The 14863-nt window shown below is 48.4% G+C and overlaps 3 protein-coding genes across 14 annotated transcripts in view; 2 read left to right on the top strand and 1 right to left on the bottom strand.

Moving 5' to 3' along the window:
• The first annotated feature begins 846 nt into the window (after positions 1–846).
• On the top strand, positions 847–8321 carry LOC121594689 (Y-box-binding protein 1). The gene has a single exon (XM_041918283.1). It carries the CDS (start codon positions 1345–1347, stop codon positions 2554–2556), a length of 1212 nt encoding a protein of 403 aa, XP_041774217.1. The 5' UTR covers positions 847–1344; the 3' UTR covers positions 2557–8321.
• On the bottom strand, positions 7488–9478 carry LOC121594690 (TM2 domain-containing protein almondex). The gene is made up of 4 exons (XM_041918284.1): positions 9300–9478; positions 9184–9212; positions 9058–9120; positions 7488–8990 (listed from the first exon to the last, which is right to left on the bottom strand). The coding sequence occupies exons 1-4, from the start codon at positions 9403–9405 to the stop codon at positions 8424–8426; spliced, it is 765 nt and encodes a 254-aa protein (XP_041774218.1). The 5' UTR covers positions 9406–9478; the 3' UTR covers positions 7488–8423.
• LOC121594688 (WD repeat-containing protein 47) overlaps positions 8331–14863 on the top strand; it is a 66542-nt gene continuing 60009 nt past the window's right edge. For 3 of the 12 annotated variants that reach the window (XM_041918279.1, XM_041918280.1, XM_041918267.1), the window contains exons 1-2: positions 9985–10161; positions 11964–12351. The gene's annotated coding sequence lies outside the window, so the exon portion shown is untranslated. Of the gene's footprint in view, positions 8346–9861; positions 9965–9984; positions 10162–10549; positions 10759–10789; positions 10904–11963; positions 12352–13178; positions 13198–14863 lie in introns of those variants that run through there. The other 9 variants (XM_041918271.1, XM_041918268.1, XM_041918269.1 and 6 more) reach the window with 9 other exon arrangements.

Below are 14863 nucleotides of genomic sequence, written 5' to 3'. Positions count from 1 at the left end.
AGAAAGGAAAATGAATAAGAAACATGCGCTAATACTATACGCAACCGATCAGAACAGAGAGATAAATAAAATCATACAAAAACTGATTCCAGAAATGAAAGGAACTGCCGAGCGGAAAGTGGATTTAATGCGTCCGAAAATATTGGTTGAATTTCGTCGTTGTGTTTAAAATTGGGCTCTCACGACCGGATGTGGATCGATTTCTATCTGGAACATGAGTTCATCTAGTCCATGCCATTGTGCTACCGTTGTAGATAGCTCTGACCGACTAAAAAGGGAGAAAGCAAAAACCGACGAAGGAGATTAAACGGAAACCGGGACTTTTGAAAGCCGACTTCACAGAATTGTGATATCTTTTCCTGAGAAACTTCAAGATGTATAGACACCAAGTTGACAGGAGTGCAGAGGTGATGGTCTCGTTACGAATTCCGGCATAATATCATGTAATGAATTCTTCTGAACTTTTTTTTCTCGAACTGCAGATTGGCTTTCCATTATCATGAGCAAAATGTGTTGTTTGTAATTTTTGTGAATTTAGTTTCGATGCTTGTAGAAACAATCGAGTTTCCTGACTCAGCCAGATCATTCGAGAAGATTTCGTTCATTTTGGTAATTCCTCATGCAGTTAGCATCTCTTCTGATTTAACAGAATGTCTATTATTTGCGTGTAATTAGGTATTTTCACAAGAAACAGTACATGTACAATGTAGACAGCGGTCGAAAAAGAAACACAATTGGAATGTTTTCCCAAGCAAATAAAAACACGTGGTTGCCGGTTGCGGCACTGTCCCACTGTCCAGCTGTCAGATGCGCCGCACTGACGTTTGGCTGCATTTTCCCCCGACGGCCGGGCGCATCCCGTGATCTAGCAACCTTGTTTCAGCCGAAAAAAGAAATGTGATGTGCTTCTCTTCTTGATGGCGAACTGAAAAACGTTGGAATTTTCACCATCCAAAAAAAAAACGCTCGCTCCCACGTAGTATGACTACCGCGTTCAACTCTACATCGTAGCAGCAGCAGCAGCAGCAGCAGGTTAAAATCACAGGCCCAGTGGAATCGCGCTCATAAGATCCGAGCATTACCGTGTCTCCAGCGAAAATTCTTCCCCGAGCAGCGGTGTGCGTGCAGGTTATAGAACATCACCACCACCACCACCACCTCCACCTTCATCTCCGCCATCATCGCGTGTAACACCCTTGCGGCAGCTCGCAGGAAAAGTTTTGGTTCGCAGTTTCCGCGTGGCCATCTTTCCATCCGATCCGTCGCCCTCGTGTCGATTGTCGCGCCGCCATTAACGCAGCAGTGCAGCAAAGGGGGTAAGCTCTAGAACGTTTCCTTTGCAACATGGCTGACCAGCAGCAGCAGACCAGCGTTGAGCAGCAGCAGCCGCAGCAGCAGCAGCAGCAAGCGCCAGCACCTCAGCAGCAGCAACCGGCCGCACAGCAGCAACAGCCGCAACAAACGGTTGCCGGTGACCAGCCGGCACAGTCACAGCCCGCCTCCCCGCCGGAACAGGATGCCGGTCAGAAGCCGGGCGCCGCTGCAGGCTCCCCTACCGCTGCCGCCGCCGCACCCGCCCAGACCCAGAAGGAGGTGATTGCGACGAAGGTGACCGGCGTGGTGAAATGGTTCAACGTGAAGAGCGGCTACGGTTTCATCAACCGGGGCGACACGCAGGAGGACGTGTTCGTGCACCAGTCGGCGATCGCGCGCAACAACCCAAAGAAGGCGGTCCGGTCGGTCGGCGACGGCGAGCAGGTCGAGTTCGACGTGGTGATCGGCGAGAAGGGCAACGAGGCGGCCAACGTGACCGGGCCGCAGGGCGAGCCGGTGAAGGGCAGCCAGTACGCGGCGGAGAAGCGGCGCGGCTTCCGCCACTGGTGGCAGAAGCGGGGCCAGCGCCGGCCGGGCCAAACCCGCAGCAAGGACGGTCAGCTCGAGGGCGGTCAGGGCGACGGGCAGCAGCAGAACGGTGACGGCCAGATGCAGCAGCAGCCGCAGCAGCAGCAACACCAGCAGCAACAGCAGCAGCATCAGCCCCAGCAGCAGCAGCAGCAGTCCGTGAAGCAGCAGCAACAGCAGCAGCAGCAACCGCGCCGCTACCGTCCCCGTGGACGTGGCGGGTACGCCCAGTCGTACTACTCCCGCCCGGCACCGCGCGGTCCACGCCGCGACATGGTGATGGGCGACAACGGCCAGATGGACCAGAACATGATGGACGACAATGGGGGCATGCGCGGTCAGGGTGGTCGCGGCGGTGGCGGCCCGCGTCGCTTCTTCCGCCGCAACTATCGCAGCGGTGGACGCGGCGGCGGCATGGGCGGCCCGCCCGGACCGCGCCGCGGTGGCTACCGGCCGGACTACCAGGCCGACTACCAGCAGAACGGCGGCGGCCAGGAGCAGATGGCACCGCGCCGGGGCGGTGGCATGCAGGGCCGCGGCTCCGGTGGACGCGGACGGTTCCCGCGCCGTGGCCGCAACCCGCAGCGCCCGCGCAACGATGCCGGTGGCAACAACAGTGCCGTGCAGAACACGACCACCGAGAGCTCGGCGTAAGGTGGCGGCCATCTTACCCCCCACCTCCTCCACCCCCCCCATCACTTAATCATCACCAAGACCTGCGCGCATCCTGTATGCGTAGAGCCGCTCTCGGGCGGAGGCACCGCGCACACCGCGTACACCATTCCGGCGCAAACATCGTGCGGGCGGGCCAACCAACATGCACCGAGGAACATCTATCTCTCTCCGTCTCCGTGAATCATCCCCCGTCAACGGGAAGGAATTTTGGGTGTTGAAGGAAACAGCACCGACACCCCAGCATGGAAAAGAATTGCGTAAGTACACCACCCCCTCCAGCATAAGAACCAACAACCCGTGCGTTCCAACTGAGAACTTGTTCCACTACCGCGCCTATTGTATTGTGTGTGTGTGTGTATGTTAGTAGGCATATGAAGAAGAAGCATACTAGCGAACATCGTTAGAGCAAAGCGAGCATAAATATGTTAAGCAAAGAAGCAAGCAGAACAGAAGCAGGCGGTCTCGAAGATACGACCGACCGCCGCACAATCGCCGCCTCCTCCGATTCGATCATCGCGCAAGCTAGCTAAGACACTGCGTGCGTGTGCGCGAGCGACCATCACTATCTAATCGCGCGCCCACTCCCTTCGGTGGTCCCGCTCTCTCGGTGCATGATGAATAATAGAATGTTCGATAGGACTACATGGTAGGACACAGTAGAAGCAGAAGCAGAAACAGAAGAGTAAGGAAACAAAAGACGCGGAGAAATGGATGAAAACCAGACGAAAGGAGATATAAAATAATAAAAAAAAGAAGATTTAATAATTTTAACCATACAAACACACCCATACAGACACCATTGCACATAATCGTTTACAAACAACCAAACGTAAACAGGCTAAACTATGGGAAGGGGGCTTTCACACCCGCCGGGGGAGCCCATGACCCAAATTGGAAGTACGGAACACATATGAGTAATAAATAGAGTTTAATTGGTTTAAAAACATCGCACGGAGGTACAGAGTTAGGAGCAGGGATAGTAAGATTTAACTAAAAATGCCCTCGTTTGAGCACCTCTTTCTCGGGGCCCAGAGTCTATCTTCACTATTCCTTTGTACAACAATGACCCTTTCGTAAGATCCCTGGGATGCAAAGCCACCCGTCAAGGAAATGACCATCATCATCCGCTGCCTGCTTAAAATCCAATAAGAATATCGCCACGTGTTTTTTTAAGGGGGCACACACGTGCGTCGTCTCCTTCCATAGCGAAAGATCCTTGCTAGATGGAGGACGATCGATACATGACCCGTTGCGCGTGTGTGTGTGTTTGTAGGTGTTTGGCTGATGGCGGAACACACTGCCTGTAAGCAAACAGCATCTCCTTCCCCAGCAAAGCAAAAAGTGGTAGCGCACAGGTGTGTACCGATGGAGCCCTGTGTACGAAGATATCAAGCCATCCGATCAAGACAGCGGCTTCGTACGAGGAATGATCGATCGTTCGATATGCGGCATATTAAAAGAAGTTGAAGATTAAAATCAAGGCTTAAGAGTAATGCCGGGTTAAAAATGGCAGTGTTAGGGTTAGAAGCAGCGTAAAACCAGTGCAGAAAATGGAACTCGGTTCAGGTGTTGTTGTGATGTGTGACTGTGGAAGGAGAACAATCTTGTGTTGTTATTTCCTTAATATTACCAACACGGTAAATATCGCTTGCATTTTGCATTATGCACACATGGCAACGGCTTGCAACTGGGAACTGTTTCGATACTAAAAAAAAACCACACATATAACCATACATAAATCGGTTCAGTTGGTTCAGCCGCTTGAAAATGAGTTTTTAAACAAATTTAGGATTGCTTTTTTAGGAATACAATGTTTTTAACCCATGTGGAAATACGTTCCTTCCTGGAATTTTGAACGGCCGGTAAAGAGGAAGGCTCTACAATTGCGAAGAGCAGCAAGACGGGATTGCAGGAACATACATGAACACGATTTAAGCATGAATTATAATCTAGTACGCATGGAATGCACTTACCATCACCACGTGTGTGTGTCCGTGTTGTGCGCGTCCGTCAAGTAATAACGTAAAATCGCAAAAAGAGAGCTATATTAACCAGAAAAAAAGATGCGAGTGCGTTTGAGTGTTGCAAATAACAATTGATCCATTTTATATTGTTAGTTGGTTTGGTTTGAAGTTAAAATAACATAACACCCTCTCTAGTATGTGCAAGGAAAAGTGTGTGCACGTGGAAAAGGTAGAGGCGAGCAGCAAAGCCGAGTGGCAACTAGCAGCAACCAACCACCACACACGCACACCCCATCAAGCGTGACGAGGTTGGAATGGAAAATTGCAACTAAAAATGTGCTCGAGAAGGGAACCAAAAACGAGCCGCTTGGCGCAAGAAGAAACCCCATTCTAGGTGTACAGCCAACCATCGTTTCAGCCTCGTGCGTGCGGCGTGTGAAGGTTAGGTTAGCAATTATTACACACTACCATTAGCACTAAATGATGAAATGAGAAAACTTAGAAGTTGTGCTGGAAACATTTGCACCACTCACTCGGTTTGAGGCTGTTTGGCTTTGGTTGTGTAGAAATTGCGTTAGTTGAAGTAAGGAAAACAACACAGAACAGAAGTAACTGAAACTGGGGCTGAGGGGAAGAGAACGTTACCACTCGAGAACCTCAGAGATGGTAAAAATCCGCAAATGGACAGTTAGTAGGCTGTGGGAGAGTAGCCGGAAGCGCATCGGTGGTGAATGGACAAGAAGGCGATGAAAAAAAAGAAGATCCAAGCAAGCGGCGCGCGCGCACACGCACGTGCGATCACGTGTTGTGTTGTGGCTGTCGCCATTTTCTCTTCCGGAGCAGTGCGTGATAAGCGCGCCGGGAATTGTTTTCATTAACGGTTGCTGATTTGCATTTTGTCCATTTTGCCTCTTGTCTTGCCTTCCGCTCAACCCACAACACCCAGTTTGTGCGATGTTTTGATTTTCCTCCCGATTGTGTTGTGACCGGCTTTTTTTTAATCATTTCCCCTTTGCCTTTTCCCCCCAGCAATCCGGGCCCGGCTTTGAAACCATTTTTAGATAGCGCTACATCCTTACCTTAAGCTTAAGATCGTACAAAGAAAAAGGTGTTTAATTGGATTCTATTGCTTTTAAAATCAGTTTGTAGTGTTTGTTTTATTATAATAGCGCACTACATACCACATAGCCCCTCTGTATGCTGTCTCACACGCAGCTATCATATTCGACGGTGTATCGAGAGGGAAGATGATGATGATGATGATAGAGCTGCTGATGCTGCTACTGTCTCCCGGCTGGTATTGAGACTCCGAACAAACGTGGCTAATCAGGCATTTCTATACGAAGGAACAGTAGGCGGCGTGAGCATGAGAGCGCGCGCGCGCGCTCGTTCTCGGTTCGAAAATAGACAGCCATTGCTCGAACCCCCCCCCCCCCCCCCCCCCATATCTTGCGTGTGTGCCCGTGCGTCGTGGAACGGCGAGAGGATATTTTTAGCATTAAACACAGCAGCATACGTGGCTGCGGCGGGGTCTTTCGATCGTATCGCGTGTTGTGTGGTGGCGGTACCTGTGCGCTCCTGGTTTCGGGGATTTTTAAGGTCCAAATTCAACCGAGCCACAAACCGAGCGCCCGCATACACGTGAGTAGTTCCGTTGGCGCATGGAACAGCCAGTCGAACAGTCGGGGGAGGGCAGGACAGTACGACCAACAAATAGGGGAGCCCTGTTCTTCGTTCTCCTCAGGTACACTGGGAACCCAAGCGCGTGAGGCAAATTTTATTAGAAACTAGATAAGGTTTGTGTTTTTCCTGTTTTACCATACTATTTCCTCGATTTTGATGAATTATGTGCATGTGTGAAAGTTCAAGACCGAGGAATATGGGCATACATAAGAAATTTAGTAAGAAAAAACACACAAGTAACAAGGATTGCAAGTTATTCATACAGCCAAAATACACATCTTATTGTCTGTAAGCGTGTGCTGGTATTAGAGGAAAAGAGGAGTGAAATTGAAAGCAGTGTATAGCAACCCTATTAAAAAGAAGAAAAAACCCACTGCTTGAGCTGCTGCCACTCTTAGAAAGCAAAACGAGTGTGAAAAGCCGAAAAAGAAGCGTGGTATTATTTGAATTTGAAATAACAGGAAAAAAAATCAGCAACACACATTTAAACGATTGCATTACAATAGATTCTCACACAGCAGGCACACAGCGCGCAGCATTCTGTATGTAGCGTTAAACACAAAACATCGGTTTGTCATCAGAAAGTGTGCGAGTGTGTGTGTGTGTGTGCATTTTCCCCCTCTTCTTTATATTAAACTATCAATTTGAAACAGAAATGAAACTAAGAAAAAACATACACATATATTTAGTCAACCGATAACAAGAGTTAAACAACATAAGCAAATAAGAAACGAAGCAACACGGAGAGAGAACAAGGAAAGCAAGAAAAACTGCATACAACAAAATGCAAAACAAAACAACTCTACTATATTTCAAAAAATAATGAAGAAATAAATAAGAAAGCAAAATCCAACCTTAAATAAGGAAAACCCAAGCAAAAAAACACACATACATAGAAGAACAATACCTGTACTAGAGGTGTAATAAAAGGAGCGAGAGAAAAAGAAAGAAGTAAGCAAGAAGGAAAATGAAACAAGGTAGTAATGGACAAGGATTGGACTTTAATATGCCAAGCAAAGGAAGGAAGGCAAAAGGGGCCAGTTTGCCTGTGTGCGACAAGTACCCGCAACAACAAGAAAGATAAGAAGAGAAAGATCTAGTGAAGAACGGCGACATTTAATGATAACATGAGAACAGCAAAGTACTATGGAATATTCATAAAAAAACAGCATGTAAAACATATAAAACAATATGCAATGTAGTATGTTGAACGCGACTGTAGAAGAACACAGCTAACAAAATCCACCTCGTTGTTTTTTTTTAGAACGAGACGCGCAGGTGGTGGAGTTAAAAAAAATCGGTATGCAAAGAAACAATTACGAGCGCTACCAAATCGATGAAGCAAAACAACAATTACACATACAAGCTATAAGGATCAACGCATCCTCTTAAAATATGAAATGAAACGCAAGAAGCGCATTATTATTAATGTTTAAGCAATGAAAACAGTAGTGTGAACGATTGATACAACATAACTCTAAAGAGAACAACAGCGACACAGCATACACATATACGGCACGCGGTAGTGGAGGAACACAACCCATGGAGGAACTAAGATTCAGTAGAGAGAGAGAGAGACAGAGAGAGAGAGACAAATTGAACATCAAATGAGACCCCGAAAGCTAGCTAGGAGAGAGAAAGGAACAACAGAAAAGAACCCGAGAGGCGATTGTGTTTAAACAACACATCAACATTTTCTTTTGAACGTCATTTAACAACATCTTCTAAAATGCATAAAACATCGCGCAAGATGACGATTACGTTTCATTGGACCACGTGCGTGCGTGCGTGCGTGCCGCGGCCTGGAGCAGACCGTGTGCAAGGTGGTGTTTGTGTGTACTGGCTGGTGTGTATCCTCTAGTCCCCCCACTGGGAACAACTGGTTTCCTTGGCGGGAAGTGATGCCACCGTGTGTACCACACGCGCGCGCCTCTGTGCGGGTTGTTCGAAGCCGCGGCCGCGACACTCACTCGGTCTGGAACGTGTAAAGCTGCGAAGAAGCGAAGAGAGCAGCGTGTTTTGGAGCAGAAGACACGGAAACAATGTCGAAACTTGTAAAACCCAGAAAAAATCAATAAAAAAATCGTAAAATTTTAATCCTTCCTTAGCGTGTGTGTGTGTGTGTTTAATACTAACACCACTGATGTATCACAATTATTGCTTCTACTGGTTGCATCCGCTGCTGCTGCTACTATTCTCTCAGATGTACAGTGAACCATCGGCCGGGCCGAGGTAGTGCAGCGAGATGAGCAGCACATCGATCAGCGTCCACACGCCCAACCCGCCGAAGCTGAACAGCTTCCCGATGCCCTCCTGCCAGTGGCCGAGGAAGAACCGGTCCGCCCCGAACCCGCCGATCGTGATGCTCAGGATGAGTGTGGTCGACCACCGGTAGCCCTGCGTCCAGTTGCACGGGATCTTCTTCATGAAGGTGCGATGGCCCATGCACAGCAGCTCCGGGTGCACGGTGCAGTTGGTTTTGTACTGCGAGTCGATCGAGTTGCAGCCACCCTTCTGCTCGCAGCCGTGCTCCCAGCGCTCCGTCTGGTAGCAGTACCGGCACACCATCGTGCGCCTGATCTCGTTCTGGGCCGCCGTCTTCAGCTTGTCCGCGTGACACAGCACGTTCGTTTTCGGCACGCAGGTCACGTTAATCTCCGCCCCGTACACACACTGCGGGTTGTACGTGCACTGCAGGCAGGAGTTGGGCAGATCGGTGCAGAGCGTATCGTTCGGGCAGTGGCTAGTGTCGGAGGATGATTTCGACTGCAAAAGGGGATGCGTTTGTTGTTGAACAGAGTGAATAAGCAGAGATTTTGTTGCATGTACATACACTCGAGTTGATGGTTACAGCCGATCGGTCCGTGTCGGAGCTGATTTTTTCGAGCTTGGTGGGCTAAAAGGGCAAAAATAAGCATTATTTGGGGGTGTTTAGTTAAAAGGAATATTTTATACTTACAGTAACCTCAGGATTGTTGGAATTAACGGCTGCTTTGTGGGGTAAAATGAAACGAGAAATGAGAACGACAGTTCAGCGGCTGAGCTGCAAATGGTTCACTGGGCAATACTACTCACACGACTGGGTGATGCGAATGTGTGAAAGGATTAGCGACATCATTAAAAACACAACCGATTTCCAATTCAAGCGCACACAGCGGCCATACAGCAGGGTGGGAAACATTTTCCCGGGCAAGAAATTTCTCTGTTTACGTTTTGGGTGCAATTTAGCAGCGCGCTGCGAGCTTTCTGGCTTTTCGTTTGACAGCGGGTTTGTTTACTTCGGGAACGGGGGGCCGTTGACAGCTGGGCTGACGGACAGTGCTGGATGGTTGAGTAGGTGCGTAACGGGTGATTCAGGGTTGGTAACGCTACGAAATGCTACAAGAAATGTGTGTATGCAGTGAAATTTATACAAAATATGATGATTCCAGAATGATTTATTTTAAATATGTTTATTTTACTTATTATTATCATAATTCTTTTCGTACTTTCGTCCAACATTTCCAGTGATTGGGAATTCGAATAAGAAAATGCTACATAGGAAAAACCAATAGAGGGGAAAGAAACAAAGAAGGCGTTATCTATCCGAAGTCATCTCTTTCCCGCTGCGGGTGCGTTACAAGTTGTTTTGGGGTTTGGATGTGTTGTTGCGTGAAAGGGCGTGAAGGGCGGCCGAGAAAAACTTTGGAAAAGAAGGGAAGCGACGGGATCGGAGCTGTCAAGTGGAAGCTGTCAGCTAGGTACGGCGCTTGTGTATGCTTTTTTCTCTCTCTATTATTGTTCCAGCACGCATCGAGGGTGGACGTGCGCCCGACCATCGTCTGGGCTGTCTCTGTGTGTATGTGTGTGTGTCTGTGCGTGTATTGTAGCTGAAAAAAACTCTCCGAAAAGAGTCCGAAGCAACTGTTTGTGCTGGTATCTTGTTGTTTTGGTGAATGTAAGCCGTTTTTCGCGTTTATTTTGGTTTGATAATTAATGCGTCCGGTGTAGAGCGAGCTGGTGCGAGGCGGCGGGGTGGACAGGTGTGGCAAGAAAAGTGCGCTGGTGTTGAGGAAGAGGAAAAAGTGTTTGTGGAGACAAATGGGTTTGCCCTGTACTCCCAGACGGCAACTCCCGGCAGACACGCAATAGAACTTGCTTGCGAAGAAAGGGCAGAAACAGTAGATAAAAAAAACCACATGTGTTGAAGGTGAAAAGAATCTCTTCTTCGTGGATGACGTCGGTGCAGGAATGTACGTTCGATACAAAGCAGCCAGGTCCTTTTATTGCAGCAAAACGGGGAACACAACCGGCTTTGATTGTCACATCTCGGGCTGGCTCGGCAGGGGAGGCGACACCCTTTGCCAACGGACTGATTGTGATTGTGTGTGCGAGCGTCGTCGTCGTCGTCGTATGTGGGCACAGTTTTCCTCAATGCACAAGTAGTAGGCTATGTGTGTGTGTGTATGTGCGTCACCCTCGGCAGGAGGAACAGAGTGAGAGTGGAATAGAATGAAAATGCGTAGGAACGAACCTCCCCCAGTTTGTGTGTTTGGTTGGTGTTTGGAGTGTGGAAAACGAAAAGCCCTGTGCGCGTGTGTGTGTGTGTCCTGTCCCTGCGTTTGGTGCAATGAAATATTTCCAATCACCCTTTGTTGTGACTAAAGTGAAAAGAAAACCCAAAGATAGAGAGAGAAAGGGTACAAATAAAAGCAAGAATGCTGCTCCCGATATGACGCACACGAGTTTGCGTCGGTAAAAGGGGGAAAAATCCTCCTGGAAAAATGGCCACCCTCTTGCAAGAAAGTTCCTTCTTCAGCCCTATTTGATGATTCATAGATATTCGATAAGACCACCGGCTTCTTCCGACTCTCCTTGACCGGACAGGCCTCTGCTGCCCGATTGCAGCTGTTGCAATCGAGCAGTGGATCAACGTGATTGAGAGGTGGTGGTAGTGCGCACCACCCGTTGCCATAGCGCAAGCGAGAAGCAAGATTTCAGCGGCACACAGCGGAGTGATGTCATTTTCCGACACGGTGGTGCGGTTCGGGAAAATTCATTCGGCGATGCGTTCTCAGGGTCATGGGTGTTGTGGGTGGGGGGTGGGGGTGGTGAAAAAGCGCCAGTGTCAAGACACACGCGCTTTACGCAAGCACAGGCGACGACGATTGTATTGCGCGGCGGCGTTTGAAGCGCGTACACTCACACGCACACACCGAGCAGGTCATTTGCAATCGAGCAGTGAATGAAACAATCGTTTTAAGACGAAGATGCCCACACAGAAAAGAAGAAGAAGAAAAAAAAGGAAAAGTCTTGCAAACATCACTCCTTCCACCTTCCCGCCAATCTTTTGAAAGACCAATTTCATAAATCGTATGCAAATTGGTTGCATATTTCGATCGCTGGGACGGAACAGAGCCGCTCAAAGTAAGCCCCCAGCCCAAAGGGGGAGTTTTCAAGACATTTTTCTTTTTTCCCTTTTTCCAACTTTTCTTCCGGTTGCTGCTCCCTTTCACTAAACGGTGGTAGCGTGCAACAAAATCGCACCAAGTTTCTCCCACTTTTACCCGGCGGGGGGAGGGGTGGGGGGCGGTTGCAAAAATAATCAATTGGAAAACAGATTCGGTGAAGCTTTCCACCCACCGCCCCAACCATTGAGAAATTCATTACCCCACCCCCTGTTTCCCTTTTTGCATTGCTTGTTGCTCCCGTTTTTTCCTCCCTTTAATTCCCAATTTCCTTTTTTACTCGCTGTCCCAGGGCCTACTAAGCAACAGGCTGAAAAGTGAATTTGGTGCACTTGTGTGTGTGTGAGTGAGTGTGTGTGTTGTTCATCGAAAAAAAAACGAAATGCAATTTTGAAGAGTAGGCCGGCTGAGCTTGTCCGCGTCCATTTCGAAAAATGGGCCTGCAGATTTTAACCGTGTATTGAGTGTTTTCTGTTCATACCCGCGAGAGAGTGTGTGTGTGCGCCTGGAAGCAGTTTAGTGAAAAGATTTGATCGATCGCAAAACATCCCAACATCTCTCTAACAGCCGCCGCTGATCTACAGTCAAACCGAAATTGAAGGAAACAATCGTTCCGCTCGACGGAACGTGGTCGCCACAAACAATCCCATCGAAGTTGGGAGAAGAGCGTGTGTGTGTGTGTAAGTACACAAGGGTTGGTGATCAATGATCAATTTTCTTTTGCACCGAAAAAGGAAAAGGGAAAAGAAGGAAATGACTTTTGGCACGTTGCACCGTTTTACTCGTTACGATCGCCCCTTCGCCCACATAAAGAGAAGCAACAACGACTCGACCGTTTTGTAACTGTGCTGTGTGTGTTGTGTTTAATCTCTCTCTCTCTCTCCGTTAAATCGTTTTAGCGCAATCGATCAAGAACTATTTTCAAAGTGAAACAAAAAAAACGGTTGAGTCAGACTCCGATTGCGGGTCGCCCGGAGGCCTTTCTCTTTTTCGCCAAACCAACCGACATGTGTCTGTGATGTTTATTCAGGTTTGGGGCCTGGTGGTGGTGTCCGCCTCTATCAATTTTGATGTCCGCAGCAAAACGCAGTCAATCGAAACGCCAACCAAAGCGGCCGGGAGCCTTAACCTCAAAAAAGCCGAACCAAAAAAACCGGCTCCGGCTTGGTCCGGAACCAGTTTTACATCGCCCGGGACTGGCTTCCAGCGGGAGTTACCCTCACGCGGACGCGCTGATGCTTTTTTTTGCGCCCATTTCCATTCCACGTGCCGAAATGCCGTTCTTTCTCGCAGTTGGAACTCGCACAGAGGCAGGGAAATAGGAAGGAACTCCAAGCGATTTTATCTTTTTGTGCAAAAATTTGCCTTGACCTTCGAGGTGTTTCTACTTACGAGTGTGTGTGTGTGTCTGCGCTCGCAGCCGGTAATACTTGTAATAAGCGTAAATGACAGCAGCATGGCGTAAGCTGCTGTTGCGTATACGCCAGGAGTGAAGCAGGAATCCACGCGGGAATTAATGGATTTGTGTACGTTTGTATTTTTAGGTCAGCACACCAACATTCTGGCAATGACGCGATGGCATACTTAAGGCCGGAGGGCTAAGACACAATCCAGACAAACAGAACGCTTGTCTGGATCGGAATCGGAATGGGAAGGAGAGGGCGTATTGCATCACAATTCTTCTAGATTAACATCATGGATAAGGTTTTTGGGTGTGACTTTATTCGACAGCACAGCCGAGAAACCAATTAGAGCATGATTGTGATGCAGTAATAATCCATGCCAAGATTGAGATGTTATTCAATTTGGTTCAAAAAACTTGGTGAAGAAGCTCTAGAAGAAGTGGGCTTCTGTTGATTGGAAATTATTTATGTCGAAGCTGATTCACATCCTCCGGCATGGGAATGGAACTCCACTTAGGAGCAACGCATTTACATTCCGTCCCAAAAGAAAAGGATACATAATCCGCAGCTTGTAATCATGGCCATTCGAATGTTCTTAAAACGGCTATTCCAATTGATGTGATTGGTTCGTGAACCAGCATCATCACCATCATCATTATTACAAACGATCTTTATTGTGCAGCTCTCAATGATGGAAACACGATTCCAAAAGCCTCGTCTCGTTTAGCCGTTTACCCCTTTTCGTAACGATATGGCAGTAATAATCCATAACCGTGAAAGCCGATCTGGGAAATGTCGGCAGAGTGAAGATCACGCGCGCACGTTAAAAAATCGCTCGAAACGAAGCGGCTTCGAATACGGTCTTACACGAACTGGGAGGACGCATTAGAAATTGAAGAAGTCTAAAAGAAAAACCAGTTGAACCTCACAGAGGTTCCACATAAAAGACGTTGCTACACAATTTCTTTGAGCCCAACCGGAACGTTGATTGAGTGCATTTAATTCCCGATGCACATTTATGCCGCCTGTGTGTGTGTGTGTATGTTGCGCACATATGTTTGGCACTGTTTGGTGAGCACTTTACTGAACTGGTTCTTTACGAACGAGTCGTGTCCCAGTTCTGGTGCCGCGGATGGCCATAGCCGTTCCGATGTTTGGAGGGTTGGCCGACACGCGACACACCAGCAAAACACACTTCCCGCTTTGGGCCCACTGCATCTCAAGGCCAACGGTGGGAGCGTGTGGTTGCGCGCGTGTGTATGTGCGTGTGTTTGCAGAGAAGATGAGGAATGGTGACAGGTCTGGAATGGGGACCCGCTCGGTACCATGAAATGCCACTTTAATGCCGGCACCAGGGAAAGATGCTGAGTTTTGATTCTTTCCACAGCTGCAGCGATGTAACGCAGACGCAGACCTGGGTTTTAAGAGAGGGGAAGGGTTTGCCGTGCGAGAGCGAGATGATTTCATAAATGATGGACAAATTATGCATTTACCGCTATTGTGTGCTCGGCTTCCCTTGCCGGAGGAACCGGAGACGCTCCGGGATTAGGAGGTGAGAAACGAAACGACATTGTTTATGCAGCAATATGGCTATGGTTGCAATACGGGCCTGTAAGAACGAATGAATTTTCATGCCTCTGTTACAGCTATTGCTTTTAGTGGCGAGTGTGTGTGTGTGTGTGAAGGTGTTGTTTTTGTTGGTTTCTGGTGCACCCTATCGCGTAATGTGTTTGGTGCACGAAGAAGGCAAAATAACACGCGCGGGAAGTAAATGGAACGGGTACGGGCT

Source organism: Anopheles merus, chromosome 2L (assembly GCF_017562075.2).
Source record: "Anopheles merus strain MAF chromosome 2L, AmerM5.1, whole genome shotgun sequence".
NCBI classification, from domain to species: domain Eukaryota; kingdom Metazoa; phylum Arthropoda; class Insecta; order Diptera; family Culicidae; genus Anopheles; species Anopheles merus.
This window is presented reverse-complemented; position numbering and strand designations above follow the sequence as displayed.